Below are 22,309 nucleotides of genomic sequence, written 5' to 3'. Positions count from 1 at the left end.
GGTGGGTCATGGAATGGACATGTGCAACACATCTCAAAAAACAACAGTTACGGAAAGGTAGGTAACTGGTTTTTGTCTGAAGGTTGGAATGAAGAAGGCGACTGTGATCCTGGGATATCATATCCACATCCATCAGGATAAACAGAAGAAGTCTGACTGATAGATCTAGTAAAGTCAAAATCCAATGTTGACATGTCCATACTAGAGCTATTAGAATAAAGTGCATGGAATCTTGCTGACTTTGGATAAGATTTTGGGCAGGAGCAGAACTGGAGGGAAGGCATAGAGTAGGCCTCTCAACCTGGGCAGAAGGAAAGCATCTGTCAATGACCTGGGCTGTGACCTGCTCGGGAACAACAAAGATGACATTTTTTGCTTTCTCTTGTTGGAAACAGGTCCACTTGAGGAGTTCCCCACTGCTGGAAAATGGAGCTGGAAAAGTCTGGTCCAAGAGACTACTCATGCTGGCCTGTGAATGACCTGCTAACACAGAGTAGTCTCAAAAAGAACAGGAGTACTTGTGGCACCTTAAAGACTAACAAATTTATTTTAGCATGAGCTTTCGTGAGCTGCAGTTCACTTCTTCAGAGTAGTCTGAGCTCCTGGAACGTAAGCAGCTCTCAGGCTGATGGAACTGGTGAAGCATAAATTCCACAGGAGGATTTCCTCCTGGCATAACTTTGTGGATTGGGTCCCTACTTGCAAACATTCATCAGTCCATGGAGGATAAGACCCAGATGGTACTTGAACCACTATGTCTATATGATGATGGGCCAGTGAGTACACCAAGGCTATCCAACCCTGTAGATACCTCAGATGTAGTTTGGCATGCTGTACTATGTAGGGGCATGCTGCCAAGTGTCCTAGAAGTTTGAGGCAGTTTCAAACTCTGATGCCAGAATGAGCCTTTAGATCTAGAGTAATAAGTCACCTTGTTTGGAACCTCTGCTGTGTCAAGTCAAGTCCAGAACTACACCAATGAATTCTATTAGTTAAACAGGAGATATACAGTGAAATCTGTCCTTGATCAGTAGCCCCCAGTATGTCAAAAGTGGACTGAATAGTTGGTACACTGGAGATTACCAGAGACCTGGACTGGCCAGGTAAGGAAATACATGCAGTCCAGACTTGCTCAGGAATGCCGCTACTACAGCCATGCATTTCGTGAATATGCTACGAGCTGCTGATAGTCTGAAAGACAGCACTGTAAATTGTCAGTGGAATCCATTGACCATGAACCTGAGGAATTTTTGGTGGCTCTGGTGAATTGCCATGTGAAAATAAACATCTTTTAAGTCGAGAGCAGCATATCAGTCCCCTGGGATCTAAGGAAGGGATACCAGATGCTATAGTGGCAATTCAGAATAAATAGCCCTGAGGACACCCCTCCCCTTTGCCTTTGGGATCAGAAAGTAACAGGACTAAAATCTCTTCCCTCTGAACAACATGGGAACTTCCTCTATGTCCCCCAGGAGGAGCAGAGACTGGACCTCCTGATGTAGCATCCTCTTGTGAGAGTGCTCCCTGAAGAGGGATGGGGAAGGGAGGTAAAAATCAATTGAAGGGTGTATCACAGTTTCCTCTTCCTTAGGACCCACTAATACATAGTGATGTGGGTCCAAATGCTTAGTAAGTGGGATAAGCAGTTGGCAAAAATAGTATTCAGGAAAGATGGTACTATGGGGAGTGTATACTGTCCTCAACCCGTAGGTGAAAATCATTGCTTAGATAATCCAGATTGCCTAGAAGAGCTGGTAGCTGCAGAGGAGGGTGGAGGAGGAAGATGTATCTTGTAACTCCTTCCCTTTTTTAGGCAGGTCCTGGAAATGTGGCAAGAAGAGTTGAAACCACTGGGAATATTGTGGGTGGAACGGCTTTCTTTTTTGTCGCCAGTGCATAGATCCTCAGAGACTTAAGGGTCGCCCTTGAATCCTTAAGGCTATGACGCCTCTGATCAGTTTTACTGGACAAAGCCTTCAAATGGGAGGTCTTGGCATTAATAGGGAGAGCTACCATAGAGGGGCCCGCAGAACCTAAAATACCCACAAGCTTGTGACACCTGTCTTGTACCTCTTCTGTCTGGATATCCAGAGCTACAGCCACCCTACTCAACAATGGCTGATGAGCTCTAAAATCATCAGGAGGGGAAGAGGTAGAGTCAGTCACTACTGCCTCATCAGGCAACATAGAAGAGGCTAAAGGTTGAGAAAGTACCTCCTCCAATCCCTCTATTGGGGAGTCCTGAGCATGCAGATCCACTTGCATGGTACCAATACTGGTACCAGGGGAAGGAAGATGGTGACCTTCTTGCAGATGCTCCTGGCACCTGACTGACATAGAAGTGTGGGGAGGCAACAGAGAGGTTCTGGAACATGGAGGGAAGCCTCCAGAGGTCTGGAAGGGTTACTGGTATGGAGGTTGGACCACTGGCTATTAGGATGATGTGCAGACCACTGGCTATTAAAATGATGAGCCTATGGACAGTATCACAACAGGCAGGCACCCCACTGGGGCTGTTGGGCATGCTCATGTCAGGATCAAAGGATACAACTTCTGAGTCTGAGGAGGAGTCTATCTCCTCTGACCATTGGGGAGCTGAACCCATTGGTACCAAGGAGGGAGGTTCCAAGTCTTGGGAAGAGGGTATCAGCCAAATCATTGCTGGCTTGCCTGTAGATGCAATCCTACATAGAGGTACTGCAAGAGGATAAGTTGGTACCGACAAATTAAGCAACTCTCAGGTTGCCTCGAAAGCATCAGGTGTCAATGGCACTGGAAAGGGCTCCTGTTGAGGTACCACAAGTGGTGCCAATCCTTTGGGGAATGGTCTCAACTGACCCTTCCTGGTCCACCCTGCTCCTGGGGATGTGACTTTTTTTGAGCACACCTCTGAGGTCTTGTGAACACTTGGTGCTTCTCCTTGCAGGGTGGTGGTACCAAATCTTTATTAGACTCATGCAGTCTCTTCTTAGGCTCCTGTGACATGGATCTGCCTGAGGACTCTGTCAGAACAGGAGGAGCACTCCTAGGAAACTTGGACATGCTTGGAACCCATTTGGAGTGGGGGCAGGTTCTGATGATGGATAGAGTGCAGACTCATTGAGCAGATACTTGCATCTGGCAGCCCTGCCCTTTTTCCAACAGGGTTTGAACCCTCTACAAATGTGACATTTGTCACTTACATGCGCCTCTCCCACAAACTTAAGGCAGCTGGGGTATGGGTCACTCATTGGCCTAGACCTGAACAACAGGCCTTAAAGCCAGGAGAACAGGGCATCAGTCTGGTACCAAGCCCAGTACCCAATCAGGCACCAGCAACTGTATACTAAAAGACTGTATTCCAAACTTATCTCTATAACTAACTATTTACAGATATGCTATACAAGACTACAAACTAATGCTACAGGTACTATTTACACTAAGGGAGGGAAAATATGATGAATCAAAGATGGCAGTTCCAACAACAACCATTACTTGCAGTAGGAAGGAACTGAAGGAGGGCGGGGGCAACACAGCCCTTTATACTTGTGTACAGTGGCATGAGGCACCAGAGGGCGCTCACGCTGCCCTGACGGGTACTGCTAGGGGAAAAATCTCCAACAACTGTGCACAAGGTGTGCAGACACCCAAAGTGGAACGGACATGTGCAATCACTCGAAGAAAAAGAACAGCATAAAAACATTGCAATGATGGTAGAGGATAATGGGTTTTAATTTCTCATAATATCAATGGTGATTAACTATGGCTGAAAATAGTTTGACACTCATACCTTGCAAATGCAGGATCCTATACAAGGGTCATCATTCAAGCTGCCTTTCACAGAGCAGCTACAGCTCACGCAGTCAGGATAACCCTTGTAACCCAATGCACATCGATTGCAGCTTTTACCTGCGTAGCCAGTCTTGCAGTGGCAGAATCCAGGGAGCATGCCTATGGAAAGTCAAAGAAAACACTAAATCCATATATGTATTGATTTATCTTTATTAGTTATTTGTACTATGATTGCAAGGATCAGGGCCACACTTGTGTTAGGCATGGTACAAGTATAAATTGTGTGCACAGACCATGCCCTGAAAAGCTAACAATCCTAGGGCCAGTGTGCTGCTCTTACTCCAATTGAGTAGCACCTTAACCCCACAAGAAACTCCATTGAAATCAATGGGACTGCTCCCTGAGTAAAGTACTACTAAATGTGAGTCAGGGAGGCAGCATCTAGGTCTTATTTACCCCACACTGTCTGAGCAGGCTTTACATTTAAAATAAACAGCTGTAATTGAGATTTAGCATTACATATACAAATATGCAGGCAAAAAAAATGGCAGCATGACGGAGTGTCTGATTCAGGAAGCATCCAACCACAGGAGCTGTTACAGTTTGTTTAAAAGCTAAATTACTAGGAGATTATTTATTTCACCCCAAAGTAGAGTGCCTTGGATGAAGAGGTGGGTTGATTCAGTCAAGGATTGCTGTCTAATTTTTAGAGCAGTGGACTGGGAGGTCCAGGTCTCAGAGATCCCAGCTCTGCCACTGAATTGGGTGATTACGGACTGAATCATTTAAACTTCTGTACTTCAGTTAATATCCACTGGTAACATAGATTACAGATGGGCTAAAGAGGTCACTGTTTAATCTGGCAAAATTTTGCATGGATTATGGCCTTTCAAATCCAAAACCAAGGGTTGTTTGGGTCAGAGCTCCATTTTATCCATACCAAAGGTTGTAGGTAGGGTATGGTTTCATAAAAGATTCTAGTTCTGGCCCTTATCTATATTGAACATAAACCTATCACACAGGACTATTATGAAAATCAGTGTTTAATGAGCACTTTGAGATTCAAATACACCTCTACCCCGATATAACATGAATTTGGATATAACGCGGTAAAGCAGCACTCCAGGGGGGTAGGGCTGCATGCTCTGGTGAATCAAAGCAAGTTCGATAAAACGTGGTTTCACCTATAACGCTGCAAGATTTTTTGGCTCCCGAAGACAGCATCATATCGGGGTAGAGGTGTATTAAAATGTGCTATTTATGCCAGAAGCATCATTATTTACCTTTAGGATTATCAGTGGAACATATTCATACCCAATAATCCTCAGCCTTGACATACCCAGAGCGTTCATCCTGCAACCTCCATCTCAGTGAGAAGCATTCATTACTAGCCTATACCCCCAATCATCATAATCTTCCCATTTAAATTTAAGAATTATAACCTGTTTATTGCTTGGTGTGCCACATGCTTCAGAAGCAGATTTCCATTTTACACCATGCAAACAATTTCTCATTAAACAACCAGCCAGCTCCTCTGGAATGTGTTTCAATATATCTAATGTGTATTCATTCTGATTTGCAAGTATATAGAGAAATTCCATTGGAATTGATCATGTTTCTCAGCCTTTCATTCAGACAAGAAACAGACTCATTTCAGTTTACAAATACTCAAGTAAATTGGCTTTTTTCAGTTGCTGTCTTGGATGAGAGGCTTTTTGCTATCTTCACTGAAATAGAAATTCTGTCAAGGTAACTTATTATGGGCTCAATACATAGTACTTCCTTCACAATTGGCTGGGTACAATATATATATATTTTTAAGTACATAGGGTTTCATTGAGCTAGAGAACACATATTCAAGACAGAAATGAACAGGGATCTGTAAGAAAAAAGTTTGGATCTGTGCCTAGATATTACAATGATGCTTGCAGTATAAAAGCTGTTGTGACAATTGGTCTATAACTTTTGCCTACTTAGGAATTTACCATGGAAAGTAGGCCACGTTATTTTCAATAAAACATGTTATAAACAGGTGCAAGAGAATCAGACAGAGAAACTAAATTAGTCTAAATGCAACAGGACAAGTTGATATGATTCAAGGACTGTGTTAAAATTATACTTGTTAAAAATAGGAGACTTGAAACCAGAGGTTAATGAGCCAAAATTGGCATATCTGATATTAGGCCTAATTGGAGGACAAAGTAATGATGGGATGGGCTATTCCACCCATCACTCCCTTTTGGGGTTCTTAAAAGAAAGATTTTTGCAGGGAAAGTATGAAAGAACAAAACAAAAAACAGACAGAAAGAACAGTCAGACTTCATTGGAATGAGTTTCACCATCATGGCTGCCACCTCCACCTTTTCCTGGGAACCCAGCCCTTCATCATCCTAATCCTGATCAGAACAGGCCAGAAAGAGAGGGACCCAAGTGACATCGCACCCCTACCAGCTCCAGCTGAATCCCAAACACCACATGGGATGACAGTTATTATCATCCTTGATCCCATCTAAGAGACTATCAAACAAGATTTCAAAGACTTTAACAACAATAGCACCACCAACAGTTCTAGTCCCAAAGCATTTACAATCTAAGACAACAGGCAATGAGTAACAAATAACTGGAGGTAATAGGGGAGCAAGGATATAGGTACTATGGCCAGAAATGTGATTATGTAGCCTAGTTGTATGCACAGATGGTTTTGAGTTTGCTAATTTTAAAATATATAAGATAAATATCAGAACTCCCTTACTGGCCTTCTAGCCAGCCATCACAAATTGTCCTTTTCCATAAGCAACATAGTAGAAAAGGATCTTGTGGAGGGAATTCAAGGAGGAAGGAAGAGTGGCTTTACAGCCTTTTTCAGGGAAGGTGTTCTGTCCTTCTGCACGGACTGCTTCAGGGAGGGTATTCCATGAATGAAGGCTGGAATGGAAAAAAAGACTGGAGGAGTTTGTTGGAGATGTGGACAAATGGACAACTCAGGCTGGCATTATTGGCAGAATTAAGAGTTGTAGGGCAATATGACAAGTTACAAGAACAAGTAAGCAAGGAGGGACAGAGGTGTTAGAGACCTTAAAGGGGAGGCTGTATCTGATACGATAGAGAAGACAGAGCCAGCAGAGAAACTAAAAGAGTGTTCTAACATAGATGGAGCTGAAGAGGGTTGTCAGGAAGGAGGAGCTTCTGTCAAGCTAGGAGATGATGAGGGCCTAGACAAAAGGTTTAATGGTGTGAAGAGAGGGAATAAACGTCAAGACATCCAGATAGACATGTTAAAGAGAGACACTGAAATATGGAATTGGATGGATTGAGACACTAGAGAATGACTGTGGAGAAAGATGAGGAGTGGACCAATGATAAAGCTCTGAAGGACACCACCAGAAAGAGGAAGAGGGGAGCAGCAGAACCTTTCAGAAGAAACACTGGTGTAATGACTACAGAGGCAGGAGGAGAACCAGGGGAAGACAAGAATCACAAAAGCAAGGGAAGACAAGGTTTCAAGAAGGGCATGGTGGATACAGTTATTTTGAATCAGGTTTAAAATCCTGCTCACCGCAGTACAAAACTCTGTAGAATGCCCCCTACTGTGGTTAGTTCAGTAGGTATGAGAAATAAACTGTACTGTAGCTGACAGCTACCTGGAGACATGCTTGCATGGCACCACATTTCTTTAATTTAAGGCCTTTTTCTCTCAAAATGATAGCCTCATTATTTTACTAAAGAGACTGAACATCAGCAGTAGCAGATGTTTGAATAAAAGGTATTCCTTTTAACAGCATGAAGGTAGCCTTTAGTTTTTTAAACCCTTCATCTATAACCTGTGCACTCTAATCCACAGGTTTGCTAAAGACATCACATTGTCTTGCTGTGTCTTTTCTAACCCTGGTAGTCATGTTCTCTTCAGTTTCTACACAATTTCCTATTAATCTGTGTGATATACTGTTCCTTTCACTTCTGTATTAATCAGGCTCTATCATTCTATTTAGAATCTTTAATCATGTTATTTAACTCATGTAAGCAGTACATGGCTGATGTAGTAGATTTTGTACCTCTGGGCTCTGTATTTACAGCTCTGTTGTGCTTCTTTTATGTGCCATTGAATTACTTGGGGAAAAAAAGATCACTAGAGTATTTTTTATCAATGGTGTAATATTAGTCCAATTAAAAAAAGCTCTTAAAACCTGACCTTGAAGTTCTGCTGCACTCCAACCAAATGTCAACAACAACAAAAACATTGTTTCCAAGCTACAAGAAAGCAGCATGTTCTCTATTTGAAGATGGCTCTTATAAAGAAACTAAGGTGAAAAATTTATAATCCTACAGTAATAATAGAGATGGTAGGTAAATGTGACATCTTTCAAAGGGACTTTTCCTAGTTTTCAAATGCAAATAGGCACTCAGAAGAAAAGAGAGGGTAAGATTAAGATTCTGCTTTATTTTAATCTCTGTCTCTGAAAGAGAAAGCTCTTTGCTCTTGTCAAGAGGACTAGAAAATCCTTTACAAGGATGCAACTGCATGCTGTGTGCGCTTCATGCATGCATCTTGCATCCCAGCACAGAATCAGGAGACATGCTATAGGCTGAGTTTGGGGGGAAGTCTAGTGTGTGTGTATATTTGAATGCCAGTATCTACCACATTTCAGAGAACCATGGAATAATGGGAAAAGCCAACATAAAAAGAGTTCAGTTGGGAATATTCTTCCCAGCGTGCACATGCCTGCAGGCTGCAAAACTGAAAGACAGTATGAGAGAACGCTGTGAGAGCACAGGCGGATTAGTGACCATGTGAATGAATTAGCACTGGTCTGCTGTGAGGGCTGGCTCAGTGAAGGGAGATGATTCAGCTTTCATTTTAACAATGTTGTGCACAATGTTTAACACTGTAACTGTAATCTAACTGTAATCTTACCTCCTTCCACACGTTTCTCATCCTTGACACAAGTAGCATGTAAAGACCCAACTGGATCACAGGAACATGGCCGGCACGGGTTAGGGTCATCTGGTAATACCTACCATAAATAAATAAAAGTACAAAAAAAAAACCAGTGAGTTTCAAAGCTAAATCTTACCTTTTAAATATTAGAAACTGGTACTTAATTTAAAAAAAAACCAACAACAACAAAATCAGGATTGAATCATACTGTGTTTAAGGTTTGTTTGTTTGTTTCAAATAAATGTGCAAGTTTTAACAAACACTGAAACAGCATTGTTCATTCAGTCTATTAGTTTGTTATTCAGTCTGCATGTTAATCTTAGCACATTTTTACCAAAGAGACACTCAAGTAATTGAGGTCCCAAATTTAGTTTGTTAAAGAAAAACAGTTGTATATAAACTAGTGTTAACAGAAATATTTTTATCATTTTTTAATTACGGTGAGTGAAAGCATGCTTTAGTTTTTAAACCTTTTTCGGTTTCTAGTAGTTCAGTTACACAGTCCGAGATGAGTGAAAAACAAATGAAGAAAAGTGAACACTAGACAATTAAACAATTTGCTTTCACCTTCCCTTTTTTCATCTTAGAAAAGGAACCAGACAAGACCCAGATTTTATTATGCCTGGGACAAAAAGTAAAAAGTGCAGAGAACTCTAGATGTCCAGATTCCATCATTCTTTTTTTCCTGTGGGCAGCAGAGGATTTACATGGAAGGGGATGGAACTTGTATTACTTATGACTGGCAAGTGTAATCATATTTCCCTCTGTGAGTACCCCATCATTTTGGGACCCCATGTAGCTGTTCGTTTCAAGTGTCCTTAAGGTCAGTTGGCCTCTACTTGGTGTTGCCTGATGAATTGGGCACAAGCAGTAAAGAGCTATCATGTTGGTTGTAAAAGCTTATTAACAGTTCCATTCTGTGCCTGATCCCCAACAACACAGGGGACAAGACCCAACACAGATTGAACCCTATGTATCCTCACCCTTATTCCAAGATTCTGCATTTTTACCATTGATAAACCAGCATCTCTGAACACTGAAAGCTGCTAAAACCACACTGAAACTTGAGAATGTTTTCACAGTCTTTTTCCATTATTATGAAGAAAGAATAGTCTCATGGTTAAGACAAAGACGTTAGAGTGGTATTTTCAAAAGTGCCTAAGTGACTTCAGAGTACAATTCTTATTGACAATTAATGGAACTTGTGCTCCTATATGTCATTCATGCATTTCTGAAAATACCACCATATGACTTGGGACGTGAGAGTTCTATTCCCAGGCTGGCCATACTCTCTCTTTGTGACCTTGGACAAGTCATTTAGCCCTACATTTTCAAAAGCCTGGCCTTCCTACTGTATTTTCAGAAGCTTGTCCACATTTTCTATACTTGCAGTTGACTGTGGACACAAAAATTAGTAGTTGGAGGACTGCTTAAATTTTGCTCCAAAATCAGTTTAACCATCCAGCTGGTGACAAGAGACCAAAACTCTTTCTTCTATATGCTTTAAAGACGAAGTCCAACCTTGCTATATAGGGGGAATTTTAAATTTTGTTCATTTGTTGTTAGTCTCCATGGTAGCAGAGGGAAGAACAATCAGGCCTAGTGGCCAAACTTTGCTGAACTGAGGGCCACAATGATAATGTACCAGGAACCTCCAGTCACCCAAGAGGCACACGTAAACAGAATAGAGAGCAGCTCTCTGGATCTTTAATACAGAGTGACGACAGCCCATGGAGCTAATGGATCCCAGTATGTCATGCTTCGTCTCATGGCCTCAATTCAGACCAAGATGGAGCATCACGTTCTGGAATTTAGCGTAGCATTTCCACAGACCATATCTCTTTCTACTGAAGTGGAAGGCATCCCCAGGATACATTGTAGAATTTTGTTGATTATGTCTGGTTTGCAACTGCATTTTGGCCGTGCCTGATAAAGGTCAGGAGATGCTAACAGATTGATTTAGAAGTATTACTACATTATATTTAAAGAGCTTAAACAAATTAGAGATTCTCCTTTCTCCCAATTTCCTCACCACCCCCAACAACTACAGCAATATCTCTCTGCTTTCTGAGAATGTATGCTGAAATTCTCTATGATGGAAAAGCTGTGTTTATAGGATTGCATCATCCTTTAATTCAAACTGAAGTACTAGCTGGAGGCCCTGACCTTAAGTACATTCCTTCATATCAACACAATTTGCTTTCATATTCCTGTGAACATCTACTTTACAGATTTCCAACTGTGAAAGGCGACTAGTTTGCTGTCAGAATTAGAACTTAACCTGCATAAAATAGCAATCAAAAGTGTGTCTTCTCTACTTAATAACCTAACTCCCCACACAGAAGTGATAGCTTCAACTACACAGAAGCGACAGCAGAGCATACTTTACCCCTTTCGGCCTGAAGTAGCCATCAGTGCAGGTCTCACAGTTTATGCCTGCAGTGTTGTGTGTACAATTAATACACAGTCCACCCCCAGTGTATTCTCCATGGATATTCAAACTCTGATTTCTGTCTGCAATATTCTGATCATAGTAACATTCCTTAGTCTTCCCATGACAATTGCATTCTGAAAAAGAGACAACTATAATAGCAAACCTCACACCCAGGCTACAGACATGTAGAAATAACATTTTTACTGAAGTATTAACAACATTCTTTCATCATTTTGACATCTATGCCGTGAACATTGAAACAAATAGCACCTTTACTCATGAGCATACCACTTCTTCAGCTCTTAAATATAATAAGGTCCACTCACAAATGGTGCCTGGAGTTCCTTCAGATAAGATTTCTTTCTAGGGTCTTGTCTTTGGAAAAAGCCCTAAAAGCTCTTTTTTTTTAAAAAAAAATGCTGCAATATGCCATTTTAAATTGGTGATCCCATAACATTTTGCTGAATGCACATGTTGCTCATGAGAAAGTTGGATAGTACAAGACAAGAAGAAGATACAAGAACTACAAAGAATCTGTTGAAATGTTAAAACTGTTAGCTACATTAATATTCATCAAAGCTAAAAAGGAAGCTCAATGGAAGTACTTTATCTACATATAATGCATGTTGGAGATGGTCAGAACAGAGACTTTGAATCCAACCCCCTTCAAATTTCAGGGCAGTTCAAATTTGAATCTTCAGATCCAGGGGCGGCTCTACAAATTTGGCCGCCCCAAGCAGTCATGCCCGGGAGGCGCCCCCGAGCCGCGGGAGCAGCAGACCTCCCGCGGGCATGACTGCGGAGGGTCCGCTGGTCGCGCGGCTCGGCTGGACCTCCCACAGCTGCGGGCGGTTTGCTGGTCCGGCGGCTCTGCTTGAGCTGCCGCAGTCATGCCTGCGGGAGGTCCAGCTGAGCCGCGGGACCAGCGAACCATCCGCAGTCATGCCTGCGGGAGGTCCACTGGAGCCGCCGGCCGAGCGTCCCCTCCGCAGTCATGCCCGCGGGAGGTCCGCTGCTCCCGGGGCTCCGGTGGACCTCCCGCAGGCATGACTGCGGCAGGTCCGCCGGCCCAGCCTGCCGCCCCCCCGGGAAAGGGCCGCCCCAGGCGGGTGCTTGCCCTGCTGGGCTCTGGAGCCGGCCCTGTTCAGATCCAAAATTGCCCCCTTTGGCTTTTGTTCCATGCTGGACCCAAAATTACAGGAGGACAATATTCTGGTTTGCTCCATGAGATTTCCAGTATTAAAATGTGTAAAACAGTCTGCAAGATTTCAGCACTATTGAATCAACCCTTTTACCATGATTTGGCCTCAGACCCCCAACCTTAGGCTCAACTTAACTGGGATCTAAATTTCACTTCCCTGGCCAACCTCTAATAGTTTCCTGTGTGTTATAAACAAGTTTGGTGCCTGGTTTGTATATAAGTAAAATGTTGGTAATTATCATTTCTAAATTTTAATAAAGAGGAATCCCTGATCCAAAGCCCACTGAACTCAGAGGGAGTCTTTCCATTGACTTCAGCATGCTTTGGATCAGACCCTATGGGCTCGTTTGTGCTATTTAGGTACAGCCCTGCACCTAAAGGGCTGTGAAGAGCATTAGAATAAATGCATCTGCACTCCTGTAGCCATATGAACATTCATGTACAGTAGTAGCCTTGCATTTTAATAGGTTCAGAAATTAAGGTAGTTTGTGAACATCAGTGTTACCTATTATTATTAGAGATGGGAGAAATTCCAGCTTTTTGAACTTTGTTTTCATTTCAAACCAGAATGAAAAGTTGAATATCAATATTTTTCACAAAATGTAAATTTTGAAAAAATGATTTGGAAATATCAAATTATTTCATTAGATAATGTTGAAACATTTCATATAAATATCTTAGTCAAAATGAATTGAATTGAAATTAACCATCTTTACCTTATCAAAACAAAATGAGAAAGTCAAAACAAATTGTTTTGATATTCTCTTGAGTCAATTTTGATTAAATTTTCAATTCTCAAAACATTTCAATTTTGACAAAACTCCATTTTTTGGTGGAAATCTGTTTAATCAAAACTTTTTCAACCACATTTATTTATTATATGGTAAAAAATAGCATAGTGGATCTGAACAACATGTGGTTTACATTTACAATCACTTGCAAGTGTTATTTTGAAGTTAAATGAATTCTGCAGAGTCTTAAGGACTAAATACTACTCAGAGCTGACCAGGAGTTAAGCTAACACTTTTTTATTTTGCTTTGCTTTTTTATAACTTACCTTCACACTCAGACTTGACCAGGAATGTCCCAGCTCGCCAGGGCTTTTGATTAAAACCGGGACAGCAATGATCACAACTTTCTCCACATGTGTTGTGCTCACATTGACAAGTCGATCTCTAATTGACATTAAAAAAAAGAAAACAAAGTATTAACACAGCATGATGTTAGAACAAAGCAAAGAGAAGAGCTCTGAGACAGGTGGAGGTTAGGAATACATGCAAACCAGCCCACCTATGACTGAAACCCTCTCTTATATTATCCTGTTTTCTTCAGTAGTCCTTTAAAATCTATTCATCATATTTTTATAATGATCTTAAATATTTGACACCTGACCCCTTCCAGCAATACATTTATGCAAATTATTGCAAGCAAAGTGATCTACACCAGATTCCATGTATATTTCATTTATTTTTTTCTATGTATTATTTAACACAATTCGGACAACAAATATTTGCATAGTGGCAGAACAGGATACTTCACCCCACTGCAACCCCTCACTATGTTGCATAGTGAGAACATCGAAACAGAATTTTCTAGAGAACCCTTTCTGGGTCTGCAATGTTACCATCACTCTTCCAAGGCAAGCCCAATGGATAGGCATAGCTCTAAGGTTCTGGTGGTAGTCTGACAGCTGTTCTTTGAGAATAACTGCAGAAATGGTGCAGCATTTCTTATGCAGATCTTATGAAAAAGGCCTATAAGAATAAAACCAACAGGATTCTATAGAAATTATTCAGAACTATAGATATTTTTACAGAACGAGATTTTTCTAGAGGGCTTTTGAAATATCCTATTTCACTTTATAGCAGGGATATGATTTTCTATTAAATTCTATAGGATGGTTCAGAATCCTATAGAAAGATTATTATTTTCTATAAAATTCTACAGGATTTCTCCATAAGGGAAACCTGGGTGTGATCTCACCCTGTTGCATGTTAGTAGCATTATAGATAAATTCAGCAATTTCATTTCATGCATGTGTATGGAACTGGGAAGAAGCTGGAGAATCAGTCTTAAACTGAATTCTTTACTTGATTATGTTCTGATAGAGTTGAACTTGAGTGGAAAGCTAAAAATATAGAAGATATTATAACCATTAAATTGGTGATGTTTGTGTGTTTAAGAAGAATCGTGATTAATACCATGGAAGGAATAGAAAGACTGAGGGCTTTCAGTCTCCAAAGCTAAATCATGGAACTTGCTGTCAGAGCTGGAGAGTTTTCAAAATGAATGGATTTATTCAACGTCTTTTTTTTTTTAAGAGAAAATCGTTCACTGTTACCGTGATGGTGGATTTCAAAGTTCATCATTCTGACTGCCAACGTTATTTCACCCTGGCACAGGTTTTGGTTATATTGTCTAAGTGGGGAACAGACATCAACTCACAGAACTCTGTCAATCGGGAATATTCATTTTCTACACCATGAACAAGGAGCCTAGAAATATACGTACGTTAGTTGCTGGATCCAAAGGACAAGCCCTTGCATGGCCAGAACAGATACACATGCCTCCAACAGATATATCTTTTACAGAATAGTAATACTGTAAGACAAAACAGAGAAGGAATTGCCAAATGGATTGCAAGCTGCAGGTGGCCAAGTACTGAAGCTGCTTATTTTATTTCCTTTTTATGTATTATAAATACAGCAGATGGTAGATAGGTAACTGCTTCCTGAACATCAGATTCGGGCCTCAGTGAAAAAGAAAAGGGATCAAATTCTCTGCTGGTGTAAGTTGTCATTGCTCTGTTAAAGTCAGGGGAACTGCACCAATTTATACACCATAGAATTTGGCTCACAGTTCATATACAGCACACAGATATAGAAAAAATAAAGTCTAAATATTCACAACATAAAAGATCAGGTCATATATGTAGATTTTACACCTGTGAAGGAAGAAAGCTCAGAACACATGAAGAAAATACACTAATAGTAATGGTACAAAATTACTCAGCAAATACATACTATGTATTAAAGAAAGAACCCCCCCCACTTTTTTTTTTAAACAAATGCTATCTATCAAAGCAGCAAAGAATCCTGTGGCACCTTATAGACTAACAGACGTTTTGCAGCATGAGCTTTCGTGGGTGAATACCCACTTCTTCAGATGCAAGTGGTGGAAATTTCCAGGGGCAGATTTATATATGCAAGCAAGAAGCAAGCTAGAGATAACGAGGTTAGTTCAATCAGGGAGGATGAGGCCCTGTTCTAGCAGTTGAGTGAAAACCAAGAGAGGAGAAACTGGTTCTGTAGTTGGCAAGCCATTCACAGTCTTTGTTTAATCCTGAGCTGATGGTGTCAAATTTGCAGATGAACTGGAGCTCAGCAGTTTCTCTTTGAAGTCTGGTCCTGAAGTTTTTTTGCTGCAGGACGGCCACCTTAAGATCTGCTATTGTGTGACCAGGGAGGTTGAAGTGTTCTCCTACAGGTTTTTGTATATTGCCATTCCTAATATCTGATTTGTGTCCATTTATCCTTTTCCTTAGAGACTGTCCAGTTTGGCCGATGTACATAGCATAGGGACATTGCTGGCATATGATGGCATATATTACATTGGTGGACGTGCAGGTGAATGAATCGGTGATGGTGTGGCTGATCTGGTTAGGTCCTGTGATGGTGTCGCTGGTGTAGATATGTGGGCAGAGTTGGCATCGAAACCAACTCTGTGTTCACACAGCTGGGAAGTTTCCTACAAGCACTAGTGTAACACCAGACAAAGTCCTGAAAATTTAGCTACCAAATGGAATATGTCTTCAAAATGACAACATATAGAGTAAAACACTAAACTGTGCAGAGATGAGAATGAAAGCACTGCACGCCCCCTTTTCTTATACACTAAAACATGTTTTAAAACTGATATGAATAATAATAATGAAAGAAATCTCTTGAACAGGGACGGCTCCTGGCCCCAGCACGCCAAGCGCTTGCTTGGGGTGGCATGCCGCGGGGGGGCGCTCTGCCAGCTTGCCTGCGGAGGGTCCGCTGGTCCCGCGGCTCCGGTGGACCTCCCGCAGGCTTCGGTGGAGCCGCGGGACCAGGGGACCCTCCGCAGGCACGCCTGCGGGAGGTCCACCGAAGCTGCGGGACCGGCGACCGGCAGAGTGCCCCCTGCGGCATGCCGCTGTGCTTGGGGTGGTGAAATGTCTAGAGCCACCCCTGCTCTTGAATTAAAATGTTAACGCCAGTATTGTGCAATGATCCAAAGGATATTGAGGGGATAGCATGAGGAGCAAAAGACATTATCTGACAACAATCTCCTGCAGATCATCTGTACAGTAATCCCACAAATCTTTATAGCCAGAGCTGCACTGCTACTGGTTCTTCAAGTTAATAACACCATAACAGAAAATATAAACAAACTTTCCCTTCTGCTGAGGTGAAAAAAAAAAGACTGAAGAAAGGGGAGCCATTTATTTGCCACTGGGAGTTTGACAGCTAACAGAAGTTATTCATATTCTGCCAAGATTTCCTGTGGTGATCAAAGGCAGATACAGTATTAGTAAGGATAGTCCAGCATCTATTATACAAATCTGTGTCTTTACCAGAACTTACCCTCCTTGTAACTATGTGGTCAATTTCACTGGGATCTTTGTGTGCAAACATCATTAAATCAGCATTCAGTGTCCGTATCTTCTGAAACCTCAGTCGAATAAAGCGAGCTGAGGTGAATTCCAGCAATACTCGGGAAGGATCATCAGCACTAGGTCGTCCATTGATCAGTGATGTGTGAATCTAAAGACAGAATTATTGAAATGATCAGGTTAAATGAATATTGCTTGTGAAGATACCAGCAAATGCCAGATAAGGAGGCAGATGAGCATGTACTATTTGAAACATTTTCTTTTTTAGAAAGCAAATATCGCCCTGCCCACCCAAAAAATGATTTATTGTATATTGAACAGCTTTTAGCACAACTGATTCCAACCAATATATAAATCATAAATAATAATATGTCCAAACCTAAGGCAGATAAATTCTCCTGTTCTAGACTGACCTATTAAGTCTTTAAGCAAGAAATTTAAGAAAAGGGATTACAGGGGACGTGTTCTAGGAAAAGTTCTGCCAGAAGAAAACATCACATGTAATAAAATACCATTCTTGAGCACTTGTGGAAAACCAAAACATTTTACTCTATGGTCTGGAGTGTTAACTTTTGATTGGTGTAACTTTATTAAATGATTTCTTGAGGTCCCTTCCAGAAACTACATTCTATTATTCTATTACTAGCTGATGAACAAAAAGAACATGACTGCATTTTCAGATCCCAGACTGAATATGCAGGGCTGGAGTGGAGAATGAAGGAGTTGTAGTAAAGTGATCATGATAGGGTTAACTAGGTTGCCCAGTTTGTTACAGGATTTAGAGCCATGCACCACTCCTCCCTGACTTCCTGTTTTGAAAGTAAGAGTTTTCTCCCTCTCACACACACTTTTGAGGCAGTGGAATAAAGCAGCAAATTCCTGTCTACAATCCTGTTTTGTTTTGTTGGACTGAGCAGTTGCTTTACAAAGGATTTATCTTTATTATTTTTATCACTATCCTATTCACCCCCCGAGCCGGCCGAGTTCACCTGTTTGATATAATCCTGCCTCACTGAATGGAATTAAATCAAAGGGTGCTGCCAGAGGGGATGCAAACGGGGAACAATACAATGACCAAGATCAGTTACCACCAGAGAGCATATCAAGGGTTTTTATGGAAACAATAGGGGACCTATTTGTTGGGAAATGCCCACTTACCTGTCTCCAAGCATGCTGGCAGGTTAATTTTTCTCACACCTCTGATCAACGGGGCACTAAACTATTAAAGAGCCTAACCTTGAAAGAAAGGAGGTGTGCGCAGGCAGCAGCTGTTCAGGGGGAAAACATGAATGAGAGAGAGAGAACTGCAGGGGAAAATGCTTCCAGACTGTCTTTTCCAGCCCAGCAAGGAAGTTAACTGGCCTAGGTGGTAACTACCAAAACTTGCAAGGGAAGGATAAAGTTTAGGTGAGACCAGATACCTATAGATTTTTGTTGTTTAAACACTTATCTGCCTGCTGTGTACTTTTGGATGAATGAACAAAACATTTGGAAAGAGGGAGGCTGACAACCTGGTATCTAGTCAGAGAGTGGTAGAACTGTAGGATACCACCTGGAGAGTGGTGAAGGTAGCAGAACTTGCCACCTGAGGGATACCCTTCAGAGGGGCTGCAAAGGGGCTGTATAAGATGCCACTCAGCCTGTAGCTGTGACAGCATCCTGGGAATGGGGTTTTCTGTAGCCTTGTGGGAAGAGTGTGGAGAAAGTGTCTACAGGAGAGACTGGGAGAGAGATTACAGGTGACCGTGAACCATTACAGTTAGCAACTAGGAATGAGACTTTTTTTACTTACAAAAAGACCAAGTTGACTCTGGAAGTCATTGTGACATGGACACGGATCCCCCATAACTGTAGTTTTATGGAATGCCTTTTCAGAATAAAACTACACTTTAAAAGGCTCCAGGGGTCTATCTGCCACATACCCACCTCTTCTGCAAGCTAACGCAGTAACAGTAATGAGTTCCAATTATACTGCATCTTTCATACAGAATGATCATTAAGTACTATATAATCCAATTTTAAATCTATATAGGCATCACTTCACATACTCAATGAAATGTAGTCACCTCTTTGGTGAAATGTGGTGCCTGTTAAACGTTGCACACAAACACTACGCCTCAGTTTAGGAGAATAAATGAGTATTATTTTATCAAATTGAATGTGTAGGGGGAATTTTAGGTAGGCAAAATGTAATTACCCAAATAATTTCTCCTTCTTTTCAGCATCTGGGAAGAAATCATTAATTTCCCCCAAGAAACATTTTAGAATCTCCATTAATAGTGCAGACTAAGATGTTCCTACTTCTTAGAAGAGAACAGGAAAGAACTAAAAGTACCCAGGAAACATTTGCCATTAAATCAGGAATATGAAGCTAGAATTTTAACTATGACTCATTTAAATATGTGTTTTTTAAAAAGAAGTTTCAGCTCTAGACAGATAAAATATTGTTTCAATTTAACACTTTTATAATAAGATTTTAGTGTTTTTCAAGAGCATACATTCATTTTTTCAAACTCTCGCACTTACTGAAAGCACTATTAGCATGCTGGATGATAATCAATGAAAAAGGAAGATGTGGTCCTTGCCCAGGGTCAGCCCAAGGTGTTTTCCACCATGGCAAAACACCTCATGCTTTTCACATCTCGCAGTTGCATTTATTAATAACTTATTCAACAGGCCATTGATTTCAATGGAGCACTTTGCTGAATTAGGTACTATTCAATACAATGGCATCAGAATCTGGCCTGATATCTGCAGTGATAGCTGTATGTCCTCAAATAGCTACCAAATAAACTCTTTTCTAGATTCATTTTGGAGTCTAAGCTCTTTTACAACTACTGCATATCCGTCTGCTTAAACCTCAGTCACGTTTATCTTTCCTTGTTCTTCCATTTCTAATGGATCTTGTGCTTGGAGTAGAGAAAAATCCCAACGATGACCTTAAAGCTTTCTGTAGAACACCTGCAGCTTCAAAGGGGACTTTTTCTCTTTTTGTTTAGATTAATAAAATAGACACAACACTTGTGCTTCATATGGCAGTATGGTTTCAGCTTAAAATCAATGCATATTTCAACAAATAAGGTTGTTTCTTATTTTAAATCATGCACATTTTCTCATTTAAATTAATAAACCATCTGATAGCTACTTGAGGAATTCAACAAAACAGTATTTCTCCTACTCACAGCTTTGGTATTTGAAGTGAGCTATTCTGCCAAGCAATCTACTGAGTGCAGTCAGTCCCAAGCTGTTTTGGGGATATAAAAAAAAACCCTGTTTGGCTATGTTGTTTGAAATCTTCATGTTCACTTTCCTTTCAAATAAACTAAACCACTGTCTGGGATGTTTTCACTGGTGCATATCTATATGCTGATGGTTAAATAAACTAGTCTAGGTCCTGATTTTACTGGAAGTTGTAATTCTTTTCTAAAAGATGAATGCATCTCAGTGGGACCTGTCTCAGAGATGCATTAGGAGAATACCAGCACTTCAAAGTAACCTTTGTTTACCCACATAGCACCCCTTTGTTCCACTCCTCACCAGTTTGCTTTGGATTTCAGAGTAAAGCCATTGGCATATCAAGCCTGGTATTCTACCTAGGGCAAGACAGTGGGTAATACTTGAGATATTTCTGAGGAAGATGAATATCCCCCTTTATGTACCTTACCAGTAGTGCAATGGAGGGGAAAATTCATTTCTGGCCCCTGCAGGAAGCTTCTGTCATGAAGCATAACAATAAATTATTGAGGAGTGGGAGGCAGACATTTTATTCTTAAAATTATTAAAAGCAAGACATAATGTGAAATAATCCTGAAATATTATGCAAAAGTATTAAATATATGAAGATGGACAATAAGCAGTAGAACAGTCAATTAGTATTATACAGTTATTTGGGTAGGTCCCATTTGCTGGTTATCCAAATATTTTAGCTCAGCTACAACACATCTGGTTTAATCCACCATTTTTTCCAATTATTTCTACTGGTAGTTTTATTTGCTGCAGCCTTTAATAATGGAATGATGGAATAAACCCATTGTAAACAATTCATTTTCAATTCATTTAAATTACTATTGGCAAATCAGTCCCTTAGCAGCTAGTTCATGGAGCCTAAAGAAAAAACTCTGTGGGTGTTTCTTAGCATGAGCTTTTAAATTAGGATCCTAAGCTCATAATTTCAGACATCATTACAGTTGTTTTCAAAACAGAAAAAAAAATAGACTGGAATCACATGTAACAGATGATTTCTATCCAGATGATTCCTCATAGCCTGTGTCATAATGTTCCTACATAAAATAGTTAGAATTCCTTTCTCTGTATAATACACTGTGTATTAAACAGAGTTTGCAGCATTTCTAAAACATCTGACTCTCTTAGCAAATTAATAGTTTATTATACCAAAGACCGGTTCCTATTCTCTGTATGGTTAACGAGTACAGAGCTGTTTGAAATGCAATGCTTTAAACTTGCAGAAAAATGTCAAGGGCTGTGCATGCAGACTCTACCTCAGCTAACTCATTCCCCCAAAGAATACAGGCAAATATCAGCTTAATGAACTGTTTAGCAAATACTATTGTGTCATTGACAGCTATGCCCTACAGCTTAGGCTAAGTAGGACTTCCTCTCTTCAGTTCTACTTTGCTTGCTCTTCACATCTTCTTGTTCCAATTGCACCTGAAACTTAAATTGCTTCCCCTAGCCATTCCTCTTCTACAGTACTGCAATTCTCACATTTGTCATTTTTGGATGAAAAATAATTTGTCAGCGACATTGTCCTCCATGAGATATTTAAACAGATTGTTACTTGTCAAAGCAATGGTTATTAATAAATCATAGTATAATATGGAATTCAATTCTCCTGAAAGTATATTTGTCATTTTAATTTTTTTATTTTTCCTTTGTTGCTGCAGCAGCTAAGAGGAAATATTACATTAGGTTGAAAGTTTCAGCAACAGTTGTGCATAGATAAACCTATAAAGGATTTAGCCAATAGATACAAGGTACCATACTCTTACAAAGACAGCATTGCTTAGTTCTGTACTATTGACTTCTCAGAATATACTTGTAAATGTAAATCTCATTCATATCACTCTGGAGACTCCTTAAACCCTTAAAAAAGACTCTTACTTCCTTTGTGTTCAAGACTAAACAGCAGAATGTGCTAAATTGGTTGGGAAAAAAGACTGAAGGCTCATCTCTTACAGGAAGTACAATTTTCTCAAAAGTGCAAAATTCTGGAGCCCTTTTTAAATTGTTTTTTTTAAAGGAGATTGGTAAAAGGCTCTAGAATCTTCAACCTCCAGATTTCCAGTTTGAGCCTTTGTCAGTTTGTCA

General features: G+C 40.6%; 1 protein-coding gene across 1 annotated transcript in view; it reads right to left on the bottom strand.

The window, feature by feature from the left end:
* Positions 1-22,309, bottom strand: part of LAMA2 (laminin subunit alpha 2) — a 407,250-nt gene that overhangs the window by 258,854 nt on the left and 126,087 nt on the right. Inside the window, exons 6-11 of the mRNA XM_045010304.1 lie at positions 16,953-17,132; positions 14,854-14,943; positions 13,400-13,517; positions 11,097-11,275; positions 8,684-8,783; positions 3,770-3,930 (exon numbers count right to left, since the gene is read on the bottom strand). Of these exons, the coding sequence (XP_044866239.1) occupies positions 3,770-3,930; positions 8,684-8,783; positions 11,097-11,275; positions 13,400-13,517; positions 14,854-14,943; positions 16,953-17,132 (828 nt within the window). The remainder of the gene's footprint in view (positions 1-3,769; positions 3,931-8,683; positions 8,784-11,096; positions 11,276-13,399; positions 13,518-14,853; positions 14,944-16,952; positions 17,133-22,309) is intronic.

The sequence above is a fragment of the Mauremys mutica genome, chromosome 3 (genome assembly GCF_020497125.1).
Source record: "Mauremys mutica isolate MM-2020 ecotype Southern chromosome 3, ASM2049712v1, whole genome shotgun sequence".
Taxonomy (NCBI): domain Eukaryota; kingdom Metazoa; phylum Chordata; order Testudines; family Geoemydidae; genus Mauremys; species Mauremys mutica.
This window is presented reverse-complemented; position numbering and strand designations above follow the sequence as displayed.